General features: G+C 41.9%; 1 protein-coding gene across 10 annotated transcripts in view; it reads right to left on the reverse strand.

Annotated features, from left to right (window-relative positions):
* Nucleotides 1–27,329, reverse strand: part of Unc79 (unc-79 homolog, NALCN channel complex subunit) — a 241,101-nt gene that overhangs the window by 82,382 nt on the left and 131,390 nt on the right. For 7 of the 10 annotated variants that reach the window (XM_041633347.1, XM_041633346.1, XM_041633340.1 and 4 more), the window contains exons 21-28: nt 26,216–26,295; nt 25,976–26,124; nt 22,304–22,461; nt 21,723–21,904; nt 18,930–19,131; nt 18,138–18,317; nt 16,732–16,797; nt 7,016–7,302 (exon numbers count right to left, since the gene is read on the reverse strand). In XM_041633347.1, the coding sequence (XP_041489281.1) occupies nt 7,016–7,302; nt 16,732–16,797; nt 18,138–18,317; nt 18,930–19,131; nt 21,723–21,904; nt 22,304–22,461; nt 25,976–26,124; nt 26,216–26,295 (1,304 nt within the window). The remainder of the gene's footprint in view (nt 1–7,015; nt 7,303–16,731; nt 16,798–18,137; nt 18,318–18,929; nt 19,132–21,722; nt 21,905–22,303; nt 22,462–25,975; nt 26,125–26,215; nt 26,296–27,329) is intronic. The other 3 variants (XM_041633349.1, XM_041633348.1, XM_041633341.1) reach the window with 1 other exon arrangement.

The following is a 27,329-nucleotide window of genomic DNA, read 5'->3' on the forward strand; positions in this document are numbered from 1 at the left end:
CACCATAGAACCTTCATCTGGTGATGGATGGAGATAGAGACAGAGACCCACACTGGAGCACTGAACTGAGCTCCCAAGGTCCCAATGAGGAGCAGAAGGAGGGAGAACATGAGCAAAGAAGTTGGGACCACGAGGGGTGCACCCACCCACTGAGACAGTGGGGCTGATCTATTGGGAGCTCACCAAGGCCAGCTGGACTGTGACTGAAAAAGCATGGGATAAAACCGGGCTCTCTGAACATGGCGAACAATGAGGGCTGATGAGAAGCCAAGGACAATGTCATGGGGTTTTGATCCTACTTAATGTGCTGGCTTTGTGGGAGCCTAGCCAGTTTGGATGTTCACCTTCCTAGATGTGGACGGAGGGGGGAGGACCTTGGACTTTCCACAGGGCAGGGAACCCTGACTGCTCTTTGGACTAGAGAGGGAGCGGGAGAGGAGGAGGGGGAGGGGGAGAAGGGTGGGAGGAGGGGGAGGGAAATGGGAGGCTGGGAGGAGGCAGAAACTTGTTTTTTTTTTCCTTTTCTCAATAAAAAAGAAAAGAAAAAGAAAGAAATTGAAGAAAAGACAAACAAAAAATTGGGAAAAAAATCAATAAACTCCTTAAAGAAAACCAAGAAAAAGCAATCAAACAGGTAAAGGCAACAGTTCAAGACTTGAAAATTGAAATAGAGACAATAAAGAAAGCACAAACCAGCTGAGCGGTGGTGGCGCAAGCCTTTAATCCCAGCATTCGGGAGGCAAAGGCAGGTGGATCTCTCTGAGTTCGAAGCCAGCCTGGTCTACAAGAGCTAGTTCCAGAACAGGAACCAAAAGCTACGGAGAAACCCTGTCTCGAAAATAAAAAAAAATAAATAAATAAAAAGAAAGAAAGAAAGAAAGAAAGAGAAGAAAGCACAAACTGAGGGAAATGGAAAATCTGGGGAAGTGAACAGGAACTACAGATTTCATACAAGGAACTACTCTTTCATATAAGAGATGGAAGATAGAATCTCAGGTGTTGAAGATATGATGGAGGAAACAAATTCATCCGTCAAAGAAAATCTTAAATCCAATAAATTCCTAGCACAAAACAACTAGTAAATCTGGGACACCATGAAAAGACCAAACCTAAGAATACTAGGAATAGAAGTAGGAGAAGAATTTGCTCAAAGGTTCAGAAAACATATTCAACAAAATCGTAGAAAACTTTCTCAATATAAAGAAGGACATGCCTATAAAGGTACAAGAAGTTTTATAACATAAAATAGGCTGGACCAAAAAAAATCCTTTTACCACATAATAATCAAAACACTAAATATACAGAATAAAGAAAGAACATTAAGAGCTACAAAGGAAAAAGGCCAAGTAGCATATAATGGTAAACCTATCAGAATTACACCCAACTCCTCAGTGGAGACTCTAAAAGCTAGACAGTCCTGGACAGATGTTTTGCAGACATTAAGAGACCACAGGTGCCAGCCCAGACTACTGTACCCAGCATCAGCATACCTCAACACAGCATTCTGACAATGGACAGGTCAGCCAGACAGAAACTTAATAGAGAAATAAGGAAAAGTTTCAATCACCATAGATGGAGAAAACAAGATAGTCCATGACAAAACTAGATTTAAACAATACTTAGCCACAAATCCAGCCCCACTGAAAGTACTGGAAGGAAAACTCCAACCCAAGAAAGCTGGCTACATCCACAAAAACACAAGCAATAGATGATCTCACACCAGCGAACGCAAAGGGAGACACACACATTACCACCACTACCACAAAAAAACAAAAAATAACAAGAATTAACAATCACAGTCAATAGAACCTCTTAATATCAATGGACCCAATTCACCTATAAAAAGACACAGGCTAAGAGAATGGATAAGAAAACAGGATCCATCCAACTGATGCATACAAAAAACACACCTCAATTTCAAAGACAGACATCGCCTCAGAGTAAAGGGTTGGGAAAAGATTTTCCAACCAAACAGACCTAAGAAGCAAGTTTCCCCATCACCCATCCTAATACCTAACAAAATAGACTTCAAACTAAAGTTAATCAAAAGAGATGGAGAAAGATACTTCATATTCATCAAAGGGAAAATCCATAAAGATGAAGTCTCAATTCTGAACATCTATGCCCCAAATACAAGGGCATCCATATTTGTGAAAGAAATATTACTAAAGCTTAAACCACACATCAAACCTCACACATAAACAATAGGAAACTTGAATACCTCATTCTTTTTTTAATATTTATTTATTTATTATGTATACAATATTCTGCCTGTGTGTATGCCTTCAGGCCAGAAGAGGGAACCAGACCCCATTACAGATGGTTATGAGCCACCATGTGATTGCTGGGAATTGAACTCAGGACCTTTGGAAGAGCAGGCAATGCTCTTAAACTCTGAGCCATCTCTCCAGCCCCCATGAATACCTCATTCTTACCAAAGGACAGGTCAGTCAGACAGAAACTTAACAGAGAAACAAGGAAACTAACAGATGTTATGATTCAAATGGACTTAATAGACATCTACAGAACATTTCAACCAAACACAAAATAATATACCTACTTGTCAGCACCTCTTGGAACCTTCTCTAGAACTGACCACATACTTGGTCGGTCATAAAGCAAATCTCAACAGACAGAAAAAAGTTGAAATAATCCCTGGTATCTTATCAGAACACCATGGGTTAAAGTTAAAGTTCAACAACACAAACTACAGAAAGCCTACAAACTCATGGAAAAGGAACAGTTCTCAGCTGAATTACCACTGGGTCAAAGAAGAAATAAAGAAATTAAATACTTCTTAGGATTCAATGAAAATGAATCCACAACATACCCAAATGTATGGGACACTACGAAAGCTGTGCTAAGAGGGAGCTTCATAGCATGTAGCGCCTACATAAAGAACCTGGAGAAATCCCATACTAGCAACTTAACAGCACACCTGAAAGTTCTAGGACAAAAAGAAACAAATTTACTCCAGGAGGAGTAAATGGCAGGAAATAAACTCTGGGCTGAAATCAATAAATTAAAAACCAAGAGACTAATACAAATCAATGAATCAATGAAACAAAGAGCTGGTTCTTTGAGAAAATCAACAAGATAGACAAACCCTTATCCAAACTAATCAAAAGGCAGAGAGAGAATATCCAAATTAACAGAATCTGAAATGAAAAGAGGGACATAACAACAGACACTGAGAAAATTCTGAGACTCATCAGGTCATACTTCAAATATCTGTACTCCACAAAACTGGAAAATCTAAAAAAAACTGGCAATTTTCTGGATAGGTACCACATACCAAAATTAAATCAAGACCAGATAAACAAATTAAACAGACCTATTACCCCTAAGGAAATATAAACAAGCTTTAAAAGTCCCCCCCCCAAAAAAAACAGGGCCAGATAGTTTCAGTGTAGAATTCTATCAAAATTTCAAAGATGCTATAATATAAATATTCCTCAAATTGTTCCAAACAACAAAAACAGATGGAACATAGCAAAATTCTTTTTATGAGATCACAGTTACAATGATAACCAAACTGCACAAAGATATAATAAAGAAAGAGAATTACAGACCAATCTCCCTCATAAACATTGATGCAAAAATATTCAATAAAATACTGGCAAACTGAATCCAAGAACACATCAATATAAATCATCAATATAAATGATCAAGTAGGCTTCATCCCAGAAATGCAGGGATGGTTCAACATACAAAAATCAGTCAAAGTAATCTACCATATAAACAAACTGAAAGAGAAAACACATGATCATCTCATTAAATGCTTAAAAGGCCTTTGACAAAATCCAACACCCCTTCTTGATAAAGGTTCTGGGTAGATCAAGGATACAAGGAGCATACCTAAACATAATATAAAGCAATATACAGCAAGCTAACAGTCAACATCAAATTAAATGGAAACTCAAAGCAATTCCACGAAAACCAGGAACAAAAGAAGGCTGTCCATATCTACAATATAGTACTCAAAGTTTTAGCTAGAGCAATAAAGCAACAAAAGGAGATCAAGGAATACAAATTGGAAAGGAGTAAGTCAAACTTTTGCTTTTTGCAGATGATACGATGATAATGCGGCTGGATACAAGATTAACTCAAAAACATGAGTACCCCTCTATATACAAATGATAAATGAGTTGAGGAAGAAATCAGAGAAACAACACCCTTTATGATAGCCACAAATAATATAAAATATCTTGAAGTAACTCTAATCAAACAAGTGAAAGGCCTGTATGACAAAAACATTATGTCTTCGAAGAAAGAAACTGAAGACAATATTAGAAAATGGAAACATCTCCCATGTTCATGGAGGTAGGATTAACATAGTAAAAATGGCAATCTTACCAAAAGCAATCTACAGATTCAACACAATCCCCATCAAAATTCCAACACAATTCTTCACAGACCTTGAAAGAGCAATACTCAACTTTATATCAAAAAACAAAAACCCCAGGATAGCTAAAACAATACTGTATAATAAAGGAACTTCAAGAGATATCTCCATTCCTGACTTTAAGCTGTACTATAGAACTATAGTAATAAAAACAGCATGGTAGTGGCATAAAAACAGACAGGTGGGGGAGGGAAATGGGAGGCGGTGGCAAGGAAGAGACAGAAATCTTTAATAAATAAATAAATTAAAAAAAGAAAACAAAAAAAAACAGACAGGTGGATCAATGAAATCGAATTAAAGACCCTGACATAAATCCACACAACTATCAACATCTGACTTTTGACAAAGAAGCCAAAATTATACAATAAAAAAAGAAAATTGTGCAGGCATAACTGGATGTTGGCATGTAGAAGAATGCAAATAGTTCCCTATCTATTGCCTTACACAAAATTCAAGACCAAGTGAATCAAAGACCTCAACATGAAATCTAGTTACACTGAACCTGGTAGAAGAAAAAGTGGGAAGTAGTCTTGAATTCATGGGCACAGGAGACCACTTCCTACATATAACCCCAGTAGCACAGACACTGAGATTAACAACTAATAAGTGGGACCTCCTGAAACTGGGAAGTTTCTGTAAGGCAAAGGACACTGTCAATAAGACAATATTAGCAAACTACAAAATAGAAAAAATCTTAACCAATCCCACATCTGACAGAGGACTGATCTCCAAAATATATAAAGAAATCAAGAAACTAGACATCAAAATGCCAAATAATTCAATTTAAAATGGAGTCTAGATTTAAACAGAGAATTTGCAACAGAAGAATCTCAAATGGTCAAGAAACACTTAAAGAATTGTTCAACATCCTTAGCTAACAGGGAAATGCAAATAAAAATGACTCTGAGATACCATCTTACACCTCTCAGAATGGCTAAGATAAAAATGCTAATGACACCCTATGTAGGAAAGGATGTGAAGTAAGGGGAACACTCCTCTGCTGGTGGGAGTGCAAACTTGTACAGCTGCTATGGAAATCAGTATGGCGGTTTCAGAAAATTGAGAATCAATCTACTTGAAGACCCATCAATACCACTCTTGGGCATATATCCAAAGGATGCTCAATCATATCACAAGGACACATGCTCAACTATATTCATAGCAGCACTATTCATAATAGTCAGAACCTGGAAATAACCTAGATGCCTGTCAACTGAAAAATAGCTAAAGAAAATGTGGTACATTTGCACAGCTTAAATCAAATAGTGACATCATGAAATTTTCAGGCAAATGGATGGAACTAGAAAAAAATCATCCTGAGTGAGGTAACCCAGACCCATAAAGACAAACATTTATGTGCTCACTCATAAATAGATATTAGATATAAAGCAAAGGACAACCAGCCTACAATATACAGCCCCAGAGAAGCTAGATAACAAAGAGGACCCTAAGAGGGATGCATGGATTTCCCTGAGAAGGCGAAATAGATAAGATCTCCTGGAAACTGAGGCTGAGGTGGAGGGGAAGGGATTTGGGGAAAAGAAACATGAAGGATCAGGTTGTCAAGTTGGGGTTAGGGCAGAGAGGAAGAGCAATGAATGAGATATCTTGGTAGAGGAAGTGATGCCAGGGGAACTCCCAGGAATCCACAAGGATGACCCCAGCTAAGATTCCTAGCAATAGTGGAGAGGGTGCCTAAACTGGCCTTCTCCGATAATGGTGACTACCCTAACTGTTAGCAAGAGTCTTCATCCAGTAACTGATGGAAGCAGATGCAGAGATCCACAGCCAAGCACTGGGCCAAACTCCAGAAGTCCAGTTGACAAGAGAGAGGAAGGATTGTATGAGCAAGAGAGGGGGTCAAGATCATGACCAGGAAACCCACAGAGACAACTAACCAAGCTAATGGAAGCTGACAGACTCTGGACTGACAGCTAGGGAGCCTATAAAGGAACAACCTAGGCCCTCTGCATATGGATGACAGTAGTGTAGTGTGGTCTGTTTGTGGGGACCCTAGAAGTGGGAGTAGGACATGTCCCTGGCACATGAGCTGGCTTTGGGGAACCTATTCCCCATGCAGAGATGCCTCTACCTAGTCTCAATGCAGGGGAAGGAGCTTGGTACTGCTTCAATGTGATGACATGCTGGAAAAATACTGGACACCAAATACAAAATATTATAATATAAATTTTAGAAAGGTTTTCTCCTTGAATCTGGAACACACCAATTAGACAGGCTGCAAAGGCAATGAGTTCCAGGACCTTCTCTGTCTGCACTGCCCCAGCACTGGGGTCACAGATGCCCACTACCCATTTTCCTTTTTCCTTGGACCTGAAAGACTGAACTCGGATTCATATGCTTGTTCCATGGCCATCTCACTGACTGAGCTACTGTACTGCCATTGTGTTTCAATATTGTGTTAAATATATTTTACAGACATTTCCTTTACAATACAAAGCTGCTAACTCCTACTCCATCTTATTCTCCCCTTTACAGACCCCTGCCTAATACCAAGTAATTTGAACAAACTTTTACACCCCACATTATCCAAGCAGAATGAAACACTTTGTTTCTATCAAAACCCACAACCAGAAAGCACATTACACTTACTTGGGCAATGCCTGCAATAAATGCATTAAAGCATGTTGACAGGCGCATTTTTTGGGGTGCAATCATGAAGCAGCCTTCCTGTTGGTCGTAGCCAAGTAAGACGTAGAGGTGCCTCTTGACGGTGTTGAAGGCCTTGGCGCTGCTGATGTCTGACTCCGCGCTGCTCTCATCCTTGGCCATGAACTTCATGAGCACTGTAATCAGCTGGTGGACTGTCTGGTGGTCGATTCCAGCATCTTCTGGGAGCAAATCCTTGATGGTGTTGTCATTCTCAGGAGACTGTTGTCCTGTCAGTGTAAGGAACACAGTCAGTGTGCATTAAGCTGTCACCTGACCTTGACAAATTACCATCCTTTTTGCTTCTACTACGCATGTAAAAGTTCCATTCTACATGAGAAATTGCTTCCGAGCAGAGTGTCGCTCCTGAGGCAGGAGCTACTGTCTCCATCACTGAGCAGTTACTCAGGAGTGAGACAGGAGTGGAGATAAACCTGAAGATAACCGGCAACACTGTCCTCAGTGTCAGATAAATACCCAGCAAACTCTGCAATTCTTAATACAGTGGCCAACTTGTATCCTCAGTGAGGGAGACAGAGGAGGCTCTGCCCAGCTTGTACACCATGTTAGTAAGATTGCCAAAGCAGAAAAGGACTCGCTGGTGGAATTTTATTTAAATTATTGTCTCAACCCAATAATGTTCATGAGTCAGCTGGGGCAAAATAATATTTTTTCCAAATGTTGAGAGATTCAGCAGTGTGTAGTCTCTGAATTACAAATGGCCAATGATAAGCCTTGCAGTATGTAATGAGAGACACAGAGGCGAAGGAGAGACAGAGACATGAGCTCTCAACAACATAATAAATAAGAAAGTAAATAAATAAATACCACCATGAGGTGAGCTGGGAGTTCACATGAAAGAAAATGTACTCTAGTCCTTGGTTTCCTCTTCAACTCCTGGTTATACCTGAGCTGTACCCTAGCCTTCTAGCCTGCCTCACCCCCACCCAACCTTCTAACCTGCCCCACCCCCTCCTAGCCTTCTAGTCTGCCTGCCCCCTCCTAGCCTTCTAGTCTGCCCTGCCCCCTCCACTCTTTGTGGTCAGGTTTGGTTTAGGACTTTGAGGAAGGAAGGATCTTATTTTCTCTCTTGTACTTATTTATGTTTTTTCCAAACCACTCTGCAGCCTGTCCTTTTGATAAACAACAGCAGAATTTCTAAATTCAATTTAAGTTTTTATGTAATAGGTTATTAGAGCTGGACACCAACATCCTCATATCTTCATTCAAGGGTAAGTCCAGCAGCGTGAGGACAAGCATTGGGTGCAAACTTTTGCGAACCTAGCCTTGGTTGCATCTACTATAAGTATGCAAATTATATAAATTTTGATGTCAAAATGACACAACAGAGATCCAGGGAGTGATTTATATCCACCAATGCCTCAGTTAATTTGGCAAAATTCTATCTTTCAGGGCCGGATGAAGAGAAGTCAGATAGAAGCGCTGTTTCCTTATACTGTGGAACTGGTCTGTCTAATGGCCACTCTGCTCTAGGACAGGGAAACAGAGTAACGCTGGATCAAGAGTTACTGATCATAATTCAACAGGGCCTGCAGAGATGGTAGCAAACTTGATCAGCTACTTCCCGTGTGTCTTCAGGAGGATGTTGATCTACCCACAGGTATATGAGGAGGAGGTAGTGTTCAAGAGCAGGCAGAACCAAGTCTAAGGGCTCTAATCCAGAGGGACCTTCTGACACTCGGCATTATGACCAAGACATTAATGTTTTCGGTCTTATCAGTCTGCCCACAAAGCATGCATACGTGCAATATGCTTACATGCAACATGCCTTAGGAACTTTCCCCATTAAATTCATTTTTAAAGCATCTAAGATTTTGGTTCACACATGAATAATCCATAGCATCATTATATTGAGGCATTTACCACTAAACAATTTATGTGGAGCACCTTATTTCAATGAAAGACCAGAAAGGTCCAAATTCATTACATATTATAGTTAAACTGAATATAAGATTTGATCAAAAGCAATTCTTACGTAAATCTTTGAAAAACAAAACACACACATATAGAGAGAGAATTCTTTTTGTTTGTTTGATTGTTTTTGAGACAGGGTTTCTCTGTATAGCTCTGAACTCACTCTGTAGACCAGGCTGCCCTCAAATTCTGATTTCTGCCTGTCTCTGCCCCCCAAATGCTGGGATTAAAGGCATGTGCCACCACTGCCCAGCAAGAGAGAACTCTTTTTAGCATTAAAAAATAGAAATTTTTTTTAAAAAGCCTGTCTACTTTATGAGGATAGAGATTTGGCTCATGAGTTAAGAGCATTTGCTGCTCTTGCAGAAGATAGGGGTTCAGTTCCTAGCATCCACCATGAGCTCACAGGCCCCTGTGCCTTCAGATCAGGGACTCTAGCTTCCTCCTCTGGCCTCTGAGGCACCTGCATGCCTGTGGTGCACATATAGACAAGCAGGTGCACACATACACATAAGTAGAAAATATAATTTTTTTTCAGAAAACATTTTTTGAAAAATTACTTTCGATTTTCCTTTCTGGACTATTATTTTAGAGTTAGATTAATATTACTGCTTCAATAAAATTGGTAAAAATAAATAAAAGAAAAAGTGGAACAAGTGTGTGTGTGTGGATTCCATGTGGGCCCAATGTCATTATAGCAGCAGCAGGCGCCACGGCTATGGCAGGGTTTCAGCACTCAATTCCATTTAGCTCTGGGGTGCAGGCTTTAGGAGAGCATGCATCTCTCAGGCTTGCCTGGCTCCTTCGTGTCTAGCATAGCTTGACTCCTAAATGGAAATGGGGATGATACAGCTGCTTTGATGTTAGTCCTAATAAGCTAGGGACACCGGAACAGAAAGAGTCCTGTCCCCACCTCATTCTGCCTCAAGTCACAGCTGAGAAGACAACTCATCAAACTCTATCCTAACCATTCTAAAACTCACCTTCCTATTACAAGGGGAATGATTTTTTTTTTAATTCTCAGCAAGTCATATTTCCTCCATGGCTGAATATCATTTCATATGTGCCCTCATTTCAGTGATCAGAGCTTCGGGGTGATGCTTGCTGCTTTTAGTCTGCCTTCCCTCTGCAGTCATAATGAGAGATCCTCAGCAAGCCATCAAAAGTACTTATCCCCATGCATAAAATAAACCACTATTTCCTATTCCGTTAATCTGCCTCTCCCACCCTGGACATTACAAGCCTGCATTTAGCTCATCATATTTCATTAGAATAGAGTGGGCTTATGAGAGATGCACACTTCTTAAGGGAAAGTGACCAGTCTAAATCCCTATGGGAAATGAGCTGTACAAACTGGATGGGCTGTTATTTAGTACTACTTGAATTATCTATAAAAGATGTACAATTTCCATTTTGAAACTAAATACCTACAACTAAAGCACAGCAATTAGGACACCCACTAGCTTTCAGTTCTAGTCTGTGTGGTTCCTTCCTTAACTATAGTGATTCATTTTAAAGGTTTGATTTTATTTCTGTAAATAAAGTATAGATGTTAATATAACCCTGGAGGCAGAGCTAGCCTACCATAATTTAGTGTGGACTGGGTTCTCCATGGCTCGTTCACAGAGTGGAGTGACTGAATGAACCTCCGAAGCAGAATACAGGGTCACAGATTCAGGTTATTGGCACCAGGAAGAATCTGCTTTTCGAGACACGGCTCCTGGGCCTCCCATCCCCCACATACCAAATGCTCAACACTCCCCCAAGCTGGACTACTTATGGATTTCAGAAGAACCAATGCTCGCCCACCCTTGCCAGGGCAGACTTCCATCTGGTCCCGTGTTTTGTGCTATAAATCTACTCCCCAGAAGCCATTCTTATTCCCTATGCCCACAGTTACCTCAGTAATTAGACACGGGCCCTATATTCTGTTATGTTCCAAAGATGAGAAGAGATAAGCTGGGAAGCAGAAGAGGAAAATTTCCTTTAGCATTCCCCAAATATCTTTTATGCAAGGCAGAACTTTATCTATTCCTTGTTTGTTTCCCCTGTAAAGTACACATGGCTTGGAGGCATGTGCTATGTCTTATCCATCTTAGCACCTGCCACAGAGCACAGGATGCTATACCACAGAGGAGATACTTAATGTTCATACGTGTCCAAGTGAACTGAACTCAAATAATGCTCCAGATCTTGTCTTCTATATAAGAGAAAAGTTGAGGTCCCATGACAGAAAAGCTAATGTGGGAACATGCCTCTGTATGAACTGATTCACTGACCTTTCTTTCAAAGTAACATGTGACAATCAGGCAGGGAAAGCAAAGACCACATCAATGAGTTTGTTCCTATATTTGACCCAGAAAATCCAAGGTCAAATGCTGCATTCTTAAGCCTTCATCTATCTGTCAACTTAAAGCTTTTCCCAAAGTAGTTCCAGTGTGTGTGCGCACGTATGGGTGCATGTGCGTGTGTGCATGCATGTGTGTTCATACTACTGAAGAAGGTGTGCGTGTGTGCATGCATGTGTGTTCATACTACTGCAGGTGTGTATATGTGCATGCATGTGTGTTCATACTACTGCAGAAGGTGTGCATGTGTGCATGCATGTGTGTTCATACTACTGCAGAAGGTGTGCGTGCATTCATGTGTGTTCATACTACTGAAGGTGTGCATGCATGCATGCATGTGTGCATGTGTGCGTGTGTTCATACTACAGAAGGTGTGCGTGCGTGCATGTGTGTTCATACTACTGAAGAAAGTGTGCGTGCATGCATGTGTGTTCATACTACTGAAGGTGTGTGTGCGTGCATGTGTGTTCATACTACTGAAGAAGGTGTGCGTGTGTACATGCATGTGTGTTCATACTACTGCAGAAAGTGTGCGTGCATTCATGTGTGTTCATACTACTGAAGGTGTGCATGCATGCATGCATGTGTGCATGTGTGCGTGTGTTCATACTACAGAAGGTGTGTGTACGTGCATGTGTGTTCATACTACTGAAGAAGGTGTGCGTGTGTGCATGCATGTGTGCATGTGTGTGTGTGTGTGTTCATACTACTGCAGAGGGGCTGGAAAGCTAATTCTAGCTCACATGCTCCTCCACCCTGCTTTGCCTCTTCCCAGCCTGTGTCCTGTCACCATGTGTTTATACTCTGTGCTGGCTAAGGGTTTGTGATTTGTTTTGTTGTTTATTTGTTTGTCAACTTGTCACAAGCTGGAGTCATTTTGGAAGAGTGACTCTCATCTGAGAAAATGCCTCCATCAGATTCTCTGCAGACAAGCCTGTGGGGCGTTTTCTTGATGAATGATTGATGTGGAAGGATCCAGCCCACTGTGGGTGGTGCCATCTCTGAGCAGGTGTGATATAGGTATGAATAATTTGCATTGACAAGGATTTTGCTTTAGTGATATAAATTTAAGGTCAATATTGTTATATGTACATGTGTTTCTGATCTTGATTAAGGTATTGTGATTGTGTAGTTCACTTAAAATGTAATATATATAGCTTGTTAATAGATAATCATAATAGTCAAGCTTGTAGTCATGTTAGTTAAGATTTTCTAGATATACATAGATAAATTTTAGATAGGCATTCTTCATATTTTTCAAAGATTATAGAATATGGCATTTTAAATGTTTTAATAACTTAGGGTTTTTCATGACAATGAGACACTCTGCTCCTGGCAGCACCAATCTACTTCAAGAGGAAGATGGGCATCGAAGAGGATCCTTATGTAGTTTGATAGCCATTTGGGCAAGAAACTGCTCTTGCCTGGACTATTGCATAAACTGGACACAGAGAACCCGCAGAGAGAGGACTACTGAACTTGCCTAAAGGTGAGATGATCTTTCGGGGTTCCTGATTCATGAAGGAGTCTGCAAGACATTCTGCAGGACACAACAGATAGTGACTGAACTGACTTTGAATTTTCCTGCTTCATGGAAATATCTGCTGGATACAATGGGCCTGAAGGCTGAAGATTGATGCCCCAACGGTACAGAGGAACTTTGGGTGACTGTACAGGCAGCGAGATGTCTCTGTCATTTCTAGAGTTTTGAAAATTGCTTACTTTTTGTTTGCTTAGGTAATATTGTATTCTTCTTGAGTCTTTGATGCAGTTGAAGAATAGATAGTTATAGTTGTTTTCCTTTGTTATGATAAAAGATAATGTAGATATAAATATTGTGACTGTAATTCTTACTTGATAACTGTTTTGTTATATGTAATTTTGCTATGTTAAAGTTAAAGCCTTCCTTCCTTTTTGTTTAAACAGAAAAAAGGGGAAATGATGGAGGAAGGTCATTGGTTAAATAAACTGCCTTGGCCCTGATAGGTTAAATCATAGGTGGGTGGAGTAAACAGAACAGAATGCTGGGAGGAAGAGGAAGTGCGCTCAGACTCGACAGCTCTGCTCTCTGGAGAGAGTCGCCATGCTCCCCTCTCCCGGGCGGACGCGAGAGCTCTGCTCTCTGAGGCACATGCGATGAAGCTCCGACCCAGGATGGACGTAGGCTAGAATCTTTCCCAGTAAGACTGGTGCTACACAAGTTTATTAGAGATGGGTTGATTGGGATATCAGAATTAGCCAGTAAGGGCTAGAGCTAATGGGCCAAGCAGTGTTTAAATGAATACAATTTGTGTGTTGTTATTTCGGGGCATAAGCTAGCCAGGCGGCCGGGATGCTGGGGACACAATTACAACAGAGGAGAGGGAAGTGGCCACTTTTTTAAAGGGAGAGAAACCACGCCCCAATGGGCTGGTATCTCAGTGGCTATAGGCTGGAGGAGCGGAAGGACCTCCTGCAACACAGGTGGTCCTAGGTGATATCAAAAAGCAAACTGAGAAAGCCATGGGGAGCAAGCCAGCACTCCTCCGGGTTCTTGCCTTGAGTTCCTGCCCTGACTTCCTTCATGATGGACACAAGATGAAGTAAACCCATTCTTCCCGGGTTGTGTCCAGCCATTCAGCCATGGTGTTCAAGCATAACAACAGAAAACAAACTAGGACAGTTCCACCAATGGGAAGCCCGAGGGAATGCCCCCTGCAGCTTCAGCTGATGAAATGCTCTCCTGCTGTGTCAGGTGTCAAAGTCAGGCATGCATGTAAATGCACTGTAGGCGAAGAGACATGAAACATATGTGAAATATATTTCTAGCCTCTTCCTTTCCAGCTATTCATCCCTGGGGGTGAGAAACATGCGAAGACTGATCATTTCACATTTGTATGGCTCGCACCATTCATTGGTATTGAGCTGATAAACCTTCTGAACCATGTACCCAGGTAACCCTCAGTGGGCACTGCAGACATGCCAATATGAAATGCCCACAGTATTACTGAAAAGACACCTTACACAATTGTACAAATGCCAGGCTAGCAGTGATGGATTCCAAAATCAATGAACATGGTGGTGTTTATATTGCCACATAAGCCACATAAATAGGGAACTCAGGAACAATGAGTGTGAGACCCAAGCCTGTCACCAACAAATTTGTGGCATCTGTCCCTTTGTGAGAAACTCAGTTTCTTCTGCTATACAATGCGAATGTTACTGCCCCTCCCATGTCAGCTCTCACACTCCATGAATGTTATTTATGTACACAAAAGACTTTGGCTTGGCTCCTACACATTACAGGGGAATGCAGCTTTTTTCACAGGCCTTGCAGAGTATACCATCTAACTATAGAAAACCTTCCGTTTTATTTGCCGTGAGTCCTACATAAAGGCTAAGATTAGAAAATCATACATTGTAAACCCAGAGTTCCAAAGTTCAGCCTAAACACCAATTAGAAAGCTTTTTTATTGCGTAATTAAATTGCACCCGGTTTATTTCAGGCCTAATCAATAGCAAGTCTGCACAGAGGGGCTCGCTGCCCAGACTAAACAGAAATCTGTTTGTTAAGCAGCTAGCTCTTCCATTGTACACTATCCTACACCATCTTCTGATGGAGCATGTCTTCACTCCAAGTAAAAACATTACCATCCAGTGAAGGATAATTTAAAGACACAACAGTTGTTCTGCACGCCTAAAAAGCTGGGCCAACTGCTTCCAAACTAGGGAGGCTTTCCTCGTCCTGTTGTCACGGGGATTCTCTCCCAGAAGTCTTAGCTTCACACTTACTTTAAACTATGCTGCTGCCTGCCCCTTTCTGCCTGGTCCTTTGGGTGGAATGATACACTGCTTGAGGCTTAACTTCAGCAAACACACGGACATTTTCCTACAGGGATGTGAGGGGTTCCTTCGGTTGGGTTGTTAGAATAGATAATAGTAACCAAAGACTGGCCTTTCAAAGAAGTGTGAATGGAAAGACCAGCCTCAAGATAAAATAAAGGAAATATATGAAACTTACTAAAAATTTTCTCCAAAAAGCCTCACTGAAAGGGAACAAGATGGACCTCACCGTTCTTTCTTTAGGAGATTTATTTATTTTTATTTTATGTGTATGAGTTCTTTGCCTACAGGTACATAAGTGCACTCTGTGTGGCCTATGCCCACTGCCCTAAGAGGCCAGAAGAGGATATCAGATCCCCTAGAACTGGAGCTACAAACAATTGTGAACCATTGTGTGGGTGCTTGGAATTAAACCTGGGTCCTCTGAAGAGCAGCAGTGCTCTTAACCACTGAGCATCTCTCCAGCCCAGATCCCACCTTTCTAATCTAGACTGAGTGTTGTTAGATCAGAGTTCTTTTAATTCCTCTCTCTCTCTCTCTCTCTCTCTCTCTCTCTCTCTCTCTCTCTTTCCCCAAAGAAGAGTTATAAATCAAAGAGGGACTCAGCCACATGTTTGCCATTCTGGGTTTTCTAATCCCTTTCAAAAGAGAAAGAAGACTTTTTGCCCCCATTAACTTCCTGTATCCAAATCTCTGGGGCCTTTTCATCTCTCCAACTCCTGAATTTCTGTGTTTTGAGTGACTTTTTTATAATATGCAAAGCTCATGACCCTCAAAGTCTCCTTATGTAAATTTTTTCTCAGAGTGTTAGTTAATACCATTCTGATACGTTTAACTTAAAGCTATACTCAGATAAAAATCTGAATGTTTATAGAATGAGACATCGGTGGGTCACCGAGATTGCTATGACAGCCATGCAGGTATTCAGAAACTCTCAGTGAATGGTGGTAGTGTATGGACAGCATTCAGTTAGTAATGTCCTTGCCAGTATCTGCTCAACACATGAGACACTTCGTGCTAAGTTCTAACAGTAAGGAATGTGACAGGGGAAGTTCTGCCATGTCACCCTAAATAAAGCCTTCAGACCCTCCAAACGATGGCGATGCTCCTGAAGAACAGAAAGGAGCAGACTCGCAAGGAACTGAGCGACTACAAGGATGAGCAGATGGTGGTTCAAACACAAAGCCCTTTCAAAATGCAAATGAAGAGTGTGTTTCACCTAAAGAAAACTCTTATCTACAAACACAGAGTTTCTATGTGTAGCTTACACATACAAACATATTGGGAGCAAGGAGCACAATCCTAGTCACGCCTGCTGTTCGTGGAGAGGTGGGCAATTGATGCTTCTTACTGGACCAAAAGTCAATGGGATCAGAAATCGTCTGCTTAGAAAACGATGTAAAGAATTGACCCAGCAGCGGTTCAGACATTTGAGCATTGAGAGCGAGACCCTTTGGGGCTCACAGATCTGAATATCACTCTGGTCCAGTGAGAAACACTGAGTTCTTTACCTAGGGTACCTATGATAGAGACACTTGTGTCAGAAGTACCCACCTGGCGTCTGTTCAGGTGTCCCACCGAGAGCTGGAGCAGACTGCTCATGCCTGGTCAACCTCACAGCTTAAAAATCAACAACAACTCTATTTCAATAAGCATTAAAGACAACTTGAGCCTAGAAAAATACTCAGTGCTGGCTGCTCTGGATAGCAGAAGCACACTAAGTTTTCTTATTTGTAACTGACATCATATAAAAGATGTTTACTCCAAAATGCTTGTGTTTTGTTTCTGATCTCAAGAAAACCCCTTCAAGTCATGTGGATCCTAAAAGCATCAAAATGGCTGTGTGAATTAATAAGGAATAACAATAAATCAAGTGAAACCCAAACTAGTCAGTTAGGTTATTAAAGGGCTGGAAAACTCATACGAAAGTTGTAGTTAATTCAGCCTAGGGTTGGTGTCCCTCAGCTGGCACCAGCTTCTCCCGGGGTCACTATGAATTATTCTTCAGTGTGATTCACTTTGCTCCCTGAGAAGCTAAGGTTATCAATTACTTAAAAGACTTTCCACCAACTCTTCTAAGGCTCAAAATACCACATACCCAGAGCTTGTCATAAAAAAGAAAAATGTAGCAAAGAAAAACAAATCCTATTTATGACTAACATGATCATGTCATATAAAGTTGTTCTCTAACAAATGCCAAGGAAATGCAAATCTTTCTGCTTTGGACAGAAGTGTGCCTAAGTGTGCTTGTGGTGTTACTTCATGGGTGGTACTTAAGACTAAATCATCCAGATCTACTCACTCATTCACAGTGATTTAGTTCTGCAGGCTTTATTATTTGCCACTTATGTGCTGTTGTTAAACACTGGTATTTAGTCATTTGGTTACTTAAGGAAAAGCATTCTCTTTAAATATAATACAAAGACCTTTATGAAACAAATGTGTGTGGTCTTTTTAAATCAACATCAAAGCTTATTTCCATTTATAAGTTATCTGAAGTTGAATAGAAATCCAACTTCTCTTCGGCCTGGTTTTTTCTTTTTCAAAAGCCACCATTTTTGCTGATCTTTCTGGAGGCCTATGTGGTTGATTCTAGCACTCACAAAAAATGAGAATCATTCAAAGTTTGACCTCTACCCAAGCTGCCCTGCCGGCCCTTTTACTCTAACACTCAAAACCAAATGTTTCCTCTAAGCCTCATGCCAAGCATCAGTGGGTTCGCTTCCTTCTACATTTCAGAACTACTCTATATCAGTCAGGATTTTGCTACACCCACAAACTAGAGAAAGGCACCCGTGACATTTATGTCCATGGGGTGATGTTTCCAGGGACGCTGAGGGCCAACTTGATGAAATGGCTGTTTGCTAACTGTGCTACTTTCTGCGAACACTCGACAAAACACGTTAGCTCCAGAAAGACATTAAACAGATGTCATGGGAGGGAGAAGGAAGATACTCAACGGATTTTGGAGGTCAGGGTTTCAGGGAGGGAGAGCGCCCTCTTGGATTCTGTGGGCCCCTTCACGCTGTCCCTCAGAGACCGAACACTCTTCTGCCGGTTTCTTGCAAAGCGTGCCCTCTTGATTTTCCACAACGCAGCATCGCTGAGGTTGGCAACGTTGGTTCTCACAGCGGTGATGGCTTTGCAAAAGGAATTAAAGACATTACTCTTTTCCTTGGCCGGCCATGTGACCTAGCTATTTTGAAGTAATCCATCTGAGTACAGTTCCAGGACAAGAAGACTTCTTTCATTCATGAATGACTCATCTACCGCCCCTAAGACCATGACGTGTCTTACAGTAAAAAGAATCATGACCACTCTCTATCAAGACTATCATTTTCCTGTTTAATTCATGAGGATTGATTATCTGATTTTGTTATATTTTCCTCAGCAACTGAATAATAAGCAGATGGGAGTTTGCACAGTACAAGTATGTCTCACAAAATTGTTCACAGATATTATCAACATAACAACTGGGTAACACGTAAAGAAAACAGTCACAGGCAGTTAATATGTATCCTCCAGAAAGGGAGGAAAATTCAGATCTGAGACTAGCACAATATGTTTAAATCTATAGATTAGCATCATAACCACTTAAAAGTTAATGAACTGAGTACATAAAGTCAGTTCTTCCTCTTTCACTCTTTCATGTGGGGAACAAGCTACAGAACAAGTGTCTCCTACTTATCTAGCCCAAAAAGATAAAAGGGGGGAGCCACGACTATCTACATTAAGACTTTTGTCTAACTTACTTGTAGGAAAGGGAAATTCTTTGTTACAATCCAGATGCAGCTGAGCTTCTAAAGAAAGTGTCTCGAATCTGTTGACAAAGAACTCCCAGCTCAAAGCAGGGATATCTTGCTTAAGGAAATGCAAGAGTAAAAGCTTGCTCAGGATGGTGGGGCGGTCTTTAACCACGGTGTCAAACTGGAAGTCAAGGCAGAGACAGAGACCCTGGAAAAGAGGGATCAGACAAATCTAAGAGTCATCAAAGAACATACACCAGGCAGCCGATGGAACAAAGCAATGTTTCCCAAAGCAAAATTATTCAATTGCAATCTTTCTGGTCACAAGTATTGGAAGGGAAAATGCATAGGAAAGTTTCTCCTGGTTTCAGAATACCTCTTCAACTTGATCCAGAACTATGAACTAAGAGTATGCCACTTATTTTCTAAATATTAAATAACATCCTCTTACCCCAAATACCAGTGCTTCTCTTTTCAATTACCTGTAGCGTTCACTGAGAAGCACACTTTCACCATTGTATTTTATTCTGTTATTGCGTGTGTGTGCGTGCACACAAGTATGAACATGCATGCATAAACCAAGAACATGTGGGGGCCAGAGGACAATTTTTGAAGCCCATTCTCTCGTAGAGTGGTAGGTTCAGGGAACTGAACTCAGGTCATCAGACTTGTGCCTCAAGCACCCATACCTACTGAGCCACCTCACTATCCCCCTAAGCTTCATTTTAGAACATGTGAGAAGATAGTCATTAAATTTCCTTACAATCCTAAATTGTGTGCTTGTAAAATAACAACAAAAAATCATTCTGTTTTCTTGGAATGAAACCAGAAAACACATTTAAAACATTCAAAGGGGGAAATAGATGTGTGGTAATTTAATTGAAAATGGCCCCCTAGGCTCACAGGGACTGGCACTGTTGGGAGGTGTGGCCTTGCTGGAGTAGGTGTGGCCTCGCTGGGTAGGTGTGGCCTTGCTGGAGTAGGTGTGGCCTCGCTGGGTAGGTGTGGCCTTGCTGGAGTAGGTGTGGCCTTGCTGGAGGAAGTGTGTCACTAGGGGTGGACTTTAAGGTTTCAGAAGCTCAGTCTAGGCCTAGTGTCTCACTGTGCCTTCTCGCTGCCTAAGGATCCGGGTGTGGAGCTCTCAGCTACCTCTCCAGCACCATGTCTGTCTGTGTCCTGCCATGGCAATCATAGACTAAGTCTCTGGTCGAACGCCAGCCCCAGTGAAATGTTTTCCTTTGTAGGAGTTGGTCATCATGTCTTTTCCCAGCAACAGAACACTAACTTAAGTCAGGATGGAACATCTATTTCTCTAGTCTATGAAAATTTCTTTTAAACATATTCATATTTAAAAATATGACTTATCCAGCCATCCCATTCCCCCATTCTGCTATCAGTTAATGAGTAGCCCTGAGCCACTGCCTGGAAAGTCAACTGGAAGAGGACAACTGAGTTTCTTAGGCACAGTGTGCTTGGGCAGCACAGCCCTGCATTTGTCCAGGTCCAAACAGGTGGCTTTCTTCTTGCTTGGTCTTATAACAGATGAAAACTTATTATACTAGAGAGAATGAGGGAGGGGGAAGGGAGAGGAAAGGAAGGGGAAGGAAGGAGAGCTTGGCTTTCTACGAGTCAGAGTGAAGTCTGTCTTAGGACCGTGACTCTGAAAACGTGACGTTGCCTTTCCAACCTCCAGCTTCCCCAAATGTAGCAAGAAACCTACAAAAAGCTATTCTGAGGGCTAAGGGAGGTAATGTATGATGGGAACTTCTACTCCACATCCTGGCAACACAGTACTTGTCTGGCAAATGCTAACTCTTGCCATTACTATTAGTTTTGATAAGAACAATAAAATTCAAACCAGTATCATGGTAGAAAAACAGTAGGCACTAATGTACCGTGTGCCCTCTGCTAAGTCCTCCTATGTCTCTGAGGCTGACTTTCTTTTTACAGCAGAAGGGTTCACATAAGACAGACATGCGGCCCTCTCCAGGTCACCTACTCCTTCGTTTTGGTTCACAATGTTCCAATGGTGGCATGCTAGCCTGATCGAGCTTCTCTTCCATCCCCCTTAGCCTCCAACAGCAGCTCCAGGCCAGAGGCCAACTGAACATCACAAAATGAAGCAGCCTGCTTCCAAAATGCGCCCACCCTTCCCCCCCACACAACAATTACAGCTGTCCACCAATTTCATCAGCATGTGGGAAAAAATAAGTTTAAAAAGTTGTATCAGAAAATAAAACAAGTTACCGTTAATAAGATATGGTCCTGGGATGTTTTCCCCACTGTACAGGGAGAGTTAGGGGTAAAATAGATCTCTGCTTGTTTTTATTATAACATAACAAGCGTACATTTGAACACACGGAGATCTCTGCTACTACCGACACCAATACCATGCCTTTGCATGGTACTGTAGTTTGGATATCTCTGTCCACTCTCCTAAAACGTTCATTATGCTGAAACTCAACCCCTTGGCAATATTAGAAGGTGAGTTTTGGGGAAAGACAAAGCCATGTGGACAGGATTCTCACAAATAAGACTCATGTCCTTAAACAAAGGCCCAGGCACAGCTAAAGGCATCGCTATGAACAAGAAAGTGGCCCTCACCAGACACTGAGTCCACAAGTACCTTGATCGTGGGCCTCCCAGACTCCAGAGTTACGTTACATAAATTTCTGTGATTTTTATAAGCTACTCTGCTTGTGGTATTTTGACAGAGCATGGCTAAACAAGACCATGACAAAGGCAGTGAGCTGGTGGGACTGACAGTCTGTAGGGCTGATAAGACACATCCCCCGTCACCTGCAGTGCTGGCCTCTTTATGGTATCAAGCAGGAGACCTGCTCTGGTGGCAACTGCAGGGTTCACATCCTCCACAGCTGTCAGGAAGCAGCAGAAGGCGTGTGCCAGTGAGTACTTCAGCAGGTGGTTTTTGGTCACTGAGTGAATATCCAAAAACCTACAAATGACAGCTACTTTTTCCACTGCAATATAAAATACAAAGGACAAAAGGCATAAGTATATATATATTAACATATTTCAAAAAATATTTCATTTATTTACTTGTAGGTGGGGCATGCATGTAACACAGGCCATGTGAGATCAGAAAACAACTGTAGGGATTGCTCCTCTCCTCCTACCACACAGCTCCAGAGGACTAAACTCGGGCCTTTGGCCTTGGAGGCAAGTACATTTACCAGCCACTGAGCCATCTTGTTGGCTGTGTGGTGACAGCTATTTAGGCCTCATAAGAACTGACCCCCATAAGAAAAATGGTAACTTGGAGATTTTAAATATCAGCAATAAAGGCCAAAAACAAATTTCAAAACTGAACATCTGATTTATCTTACGACCCAGAGGACTTTTTACACATCTAGAAGTACCTGCTTCAAACCTCATCTTCCAGTCTTTGCTGTTGAAGTTGCCGTTTATGATTGTCCAGAATATGTCAGCACCATGAGGAAGGGACAGAGCGTGAAGAAGGAGAGGGACTGCCAATGAGGACAGCTGAGAGAACTCGGACTTGACGACTCTCCACAGGCTGGGAAGCAAGGAACAGCAAAGGCATTACATCATCACCACCTTGGCAGAAGCAAAGAGCCTCGTCTCTTAACTCAGTGACACTCAACCTGTGGTTCTCCACTGCTTTGGGGTCGAATGACCCTTTCACAGGGGTTACCTAAGACCATCAGAAATGCAGATACTTACATTATGGTTCATAACAGTAGCAAAATAGGAGTTATGAAGTAGAAAGGAAAATAATTTTATGATTGGGGGGGTCACAACATGAGGAACTGTATTAAAGGGTCATGGCATTAGGAAGGCTGAGAACCACTGTCATAGCTTATGGTTAGATCTGGGTGAAAGTGCTTTGTCCGCAAGACTATAATCCTCCAACATTTATGTTTAGATCTGTTAATATTTTCTGAAGAAATTACTTTTATATCACAAACTGAAAAATTAATAAAATTTTAATTCCATATATAAATTCAGCTATATAAATGAACTAAATAATATAGAAAATTAACAGCTATATTAAGATGATAATATGATAAGTGGTTTTAAAATTGTTTCTTAGGTGAATAACTAGTAAGCTTCACTGTTTATTTTATTTTTCTGCCAGCAGACTTTCCCCTCTTTGAATGACAAAGAATAACTGCGTGTCTGCTCTCGACAGCCTCTACGGAAACTGTCAAGACTGTCATAAAAGGGCTCCCTCTTTTGCCCACCATAAGGACGAGAATGAAGCAGGTTTAACAAAGCACTTCACTGTCCTAAACTGAGGGATTAGCTTACAAGCAAGCAGGCATATGACCCAAACTGAAGTCTTTCAGGACCCTTTTCCAGGTAACGTTGCGAACTCTGGGAGACAGGGGTCTGTCTCTCCTTCAAAGCCTTCATGATTGAAGGACAATGTCAATCAAGAGCTGCCAGGGACATACCTCACTAGTAAGACGCCAACGTTTAGTTTGCTCTAACAAGTTGGCACCAGGCTAAGTGACAGCAGGATGGGGAAAGAGAAGGAGGAACATGATTGAGGACACCCAGTGACCATTGCCTCCACTTCTGCGCCCCTCCGCATTAGACAAAAACAAATCCGAACGCTGAAACCACCCACTGAAAGCAGATTAGCTGCCTTCAGCAGGGCTCTGAAGAAGTGGCAATTCTTTGTTATTTCTTATTGATTCCTATCGCTTCCCTCCTGTTGGCTGTTGTACTCTTTCTTCCATGTTCCTGGGGCTCCCAACCCAGGCTCTATCTTGCCTCTCTGAAGAAGTTGGCTACACTTACTCTCCTTAAGATTTAAATATTCTATTAAACTCCCCTTACCATGCATTTTTCTTTCCTTCTAAATGTCTCCTTCCGTTCATCATGCCTTCTCTTCTCCATCATGCCCTTCATTCTTATTTCTACTCTGCCTGCCAGAGCCCTAACACTTGGCTCCACAATTCTCTTCTTTGGGCTTTTTTCTGCTAATCCTCCCCACTGACCATAGATCTATGCAGACTTCCTTTACCAGTACCCAAGTCTTGGGCATCCACTCCCCTGCCTGTCTCTTTTCCTTTGAGACAGGGCACTCTGTGATGCACCTCTACGGGCCTTGGGTCCTGGAAGTCTGTTCACAGGGTCTCTCTCTCCTTCACACTTCTCAGCTAGAGCCCAGCGCGACTCTGTCAGTTGTCACTTCTTTTCATGGGTCTCCAGCTATCACCAAACAGAGAAGCTCTCTTCAAGACTCTCACCGTGGGCCCTGAACTGCCTCTCCAGCCACTTCCCTTACTCCCCTGAAACCACATCTTAGAAAATGCCGCCTGCTATCACCTCACTAGTGTTTCCCATTTCTTGTCCCCCCTTTTTAAGCAACTCTACCACCTCTGTCCTCGACATTCCTGCTTTCTAAAAACGTCCTCTCTTTATTACATTTCTATTACAATTGAGTCCCATAATGCTGATGAAGATGTATCTGCTGCCGAGCCCTGTCCCCATCACTGATGCAGATGGTTCTTGTCTACCTGTGACCTATGCAGAACAGCCACTTTCCACATGACACTGGATTATTTGTGACTTGTGTGTGTGTACAGGATAAAAATATGTATTAATTTACCCAAGATTATACCCTTGTTTATCATTCGGAGTCAAGGCTGCCCCTTCCTTCAGCCCCTAATATAGACCTATTTGGTTCCGGTGAGAGAGAGAGAGAGAGAGAGAGAGAGAGAGAGAGAGAGAGAGAGAGAGAGACTCTGTGTGTGTAAGTACACTTGCCCATGAATGGAGGCCAGAGGTTGTCCTTAAGTGTTTTCCTCTGTTGCTTTCCACTTTCCTTCTTGAGACAAGGTTTCCGGTGTACCTGCACTTCATGGTTTTATCTAGACTGACTGGGTAGCAAGCCCACAAGTCTGGCTTGTCTCTGCCTTGCAGAGTGCTGGGGTTATAAATGCCATGTCTGGCTTTTGTGTGGATGCTGGGAATCCACACTCAGGCTCCCATGCTTACACAGCATGCTCTTTATCCTCTGAGCCATTCTCTTGAACCCAAAAGTACACAAAATTAAACAATAAAATATCTGTCACCCTTAATATTTATCATTCATTCCTTCTCAGACTAGACTAAAAAATTCCCCAAAGCACTAGAATAGTATTATGATAAATAAAATAAGTCATTATATTCATTGACTGAATAAATAAATGAGAAATAAGTAAGGGCAGAGCCTCAACTGTTTTTGTTGCAATGCATGAAGAAGGCTTTTTAAGTATCAGACTAGCCTCCTACTTACAAAATGATCTTTTTTTCTGGCTTGTCTCCAGGAAGTCTATAATAGTTATTTGAAGGTTCTCAGAAAGAAAGCACCATAAACCTAGGGCACTATTTTATTATTATTCTCAAAATGCCTCTATCTCTTGAAAGCAAGGCTAATGGCACCCAGAGGATTCAGTATCTGCCAGCATTTCGGGTAAGATTACTATCTTACAAAAATCACACTTGGCAGCATTATTCGCCACTGGCATTTTTCTAGGGTCTACTATATTCATAATTCAGCCAACAACTGAACATCATAGAACGATCCTTACCTGTCTGGCCCAGCAGAATCTAATAAGCAAACATTGCTGTCCTCCTGCTGGCATACTGAGACAAAATACACGGAAGCAGAGCTGAGTGTGGTGCCCCAGGAGACAAAAGCAAGGGGTCTCTGAGTTCAAGGCCACCCTGATCTAATGGGTTAGGCTAGCCAGGGATACACAGTGAGACCCTTCCTGCCAAAACAAAAACAGGCCTAGTGGTTGGTGGCACACACCTTTAATCCCAGTGCTCGGGAGGCAGAGGTTGGTTTTAAGACAGAGCCAGTTCCAGGACAGCCAGGGCTACGAGGAGAAACCTGTCTAGAAACGCCTCCTTAAAGAAAAAAACTAACAAACAAAACTAGGAAGTAAGTGAGTTTCTTTATCAAATTATTGTTCTGAGAGAGAAAGGTCAAATAAAATAGAGTAAGTCTTACTCTCGCTTTAGTTCTTAAAACTGAAACCCAAAACGTAAACAAAAATGTGAACAGCACGTACCTTGCAATCAACATGTGGTCCTGGATGTAGGCTAAAAACTGAGGATGGTCTTTCCTCGCAGAGTATAAACATTCTCCGTGCAGACAGAGAATCTTTAAGCAATTGAGCATATTAAAAAGAATGTCTGGCTCTTCAAACTTAGCCATTTCCTATGCAAAGAACACACAGTTATTGTGTCTTCCAAAACAACAAATAGTTCCAAAGCCAAACCAAATATTCAAATATTTCAGAAAAATCTACCTGGAAAATGGTATATATTAGTCTCAGCGTTACTGGAAGCTGTTGGTAGCAAAATTTTCTTTCCGTGTCGTTCTTTATTGCTATGAAAACACAATTACACAAAGGTTAGCCCAGCTCCTTCCCTCCCATCATTCATCAGTTCATCAGGGTCAGGGAACCAGAGAGGGGTAAAAGGGTAGAGAATGCATTACATGTTTGTAGATGCTTTTCACTTGGTTTTTTAATATTATCAAGTGCCCACTTAGTGTGGTAGATCACGCCTTTAATCCCAGCATTTGGGAGGCAGAGGCAGGTAGATCTCTGTGAGTTCAAGTTCAGCTTGGTCTTCATAGTGAGTGCCAGGACAGTCAGAACTAAACATAGCAAAACCCAGAGAGAGAGAGAGAGAGAGAGAGAGAGAGAGAGAGAGAGAGAGATCCTTAGCATGTGCCCTTCTGTGAGGAAATAGAGGAAACCTTCTAAATCAAAGACTCTCAGCTTCCATTTTTCACGGCAGAGCTTCCATGTTACCCCAGTGTCTTCAGCTGCCTGAACCACCCCAGACCCTGCCTGTGCTCCTGTGGGGGAATGGACCTGGGGCTGGCAGGGTGTGCCCTCATAATTAAAAGGAGACAGGAAGGTATGGAAGAGAGGGGTGCAGGTTGCTGAGCTCCTAAGGAGAGTTTATGATACAGACTGGTAAACAAGGTCTTTGAAACAGACAATGGTTTCCAAACGCAAACACTGCTCCTGGATGTCTCTTCTCGGGAGGTTCTCTAATCTCTGCCGCGACAACGGGGCAACACTAGTGTTCATACAGGCAAGCTCGAGTTACCAGGTTAGCCAGATACCAAAACTAGTGGAATAGTATAGCACAGAGGGAGGAGGGGTTCTCAAGACCCTCACCCCTAGCAAAGGAGCTTTTGACATTTGATGGCTTTGGGCAGGAGGAAGAGTCAGTTTTCTGGAAGAGTGTGGTCTGTCTTGCCCAGTAGATGTTCTCACACATGAGTACATGCCCTGCACAAACTGAAGTCTATGGGATAGAAAAAAAAAAGTTGGAGCAATGGGGAGATTGGGGATGGGTTTGGGAGGAGTTACAGAGGGGAGGGATGAATGTGATCAAAATACATGG

This window comes from Microtus oregoni, unplaced genomic scaffold (assembly GCF_018167655.1).
Source record: "Microtus oregoni isolate MIOR12 unplaced genomic scaffold, Mior012 000043F_ref0000047, whole genome shotgun sequence".
NCBI lineage: Eukaryota > Metazoa > Chordata > Mammalia > Rodentia > Cricetidae > Microtus > Microtus oregoni.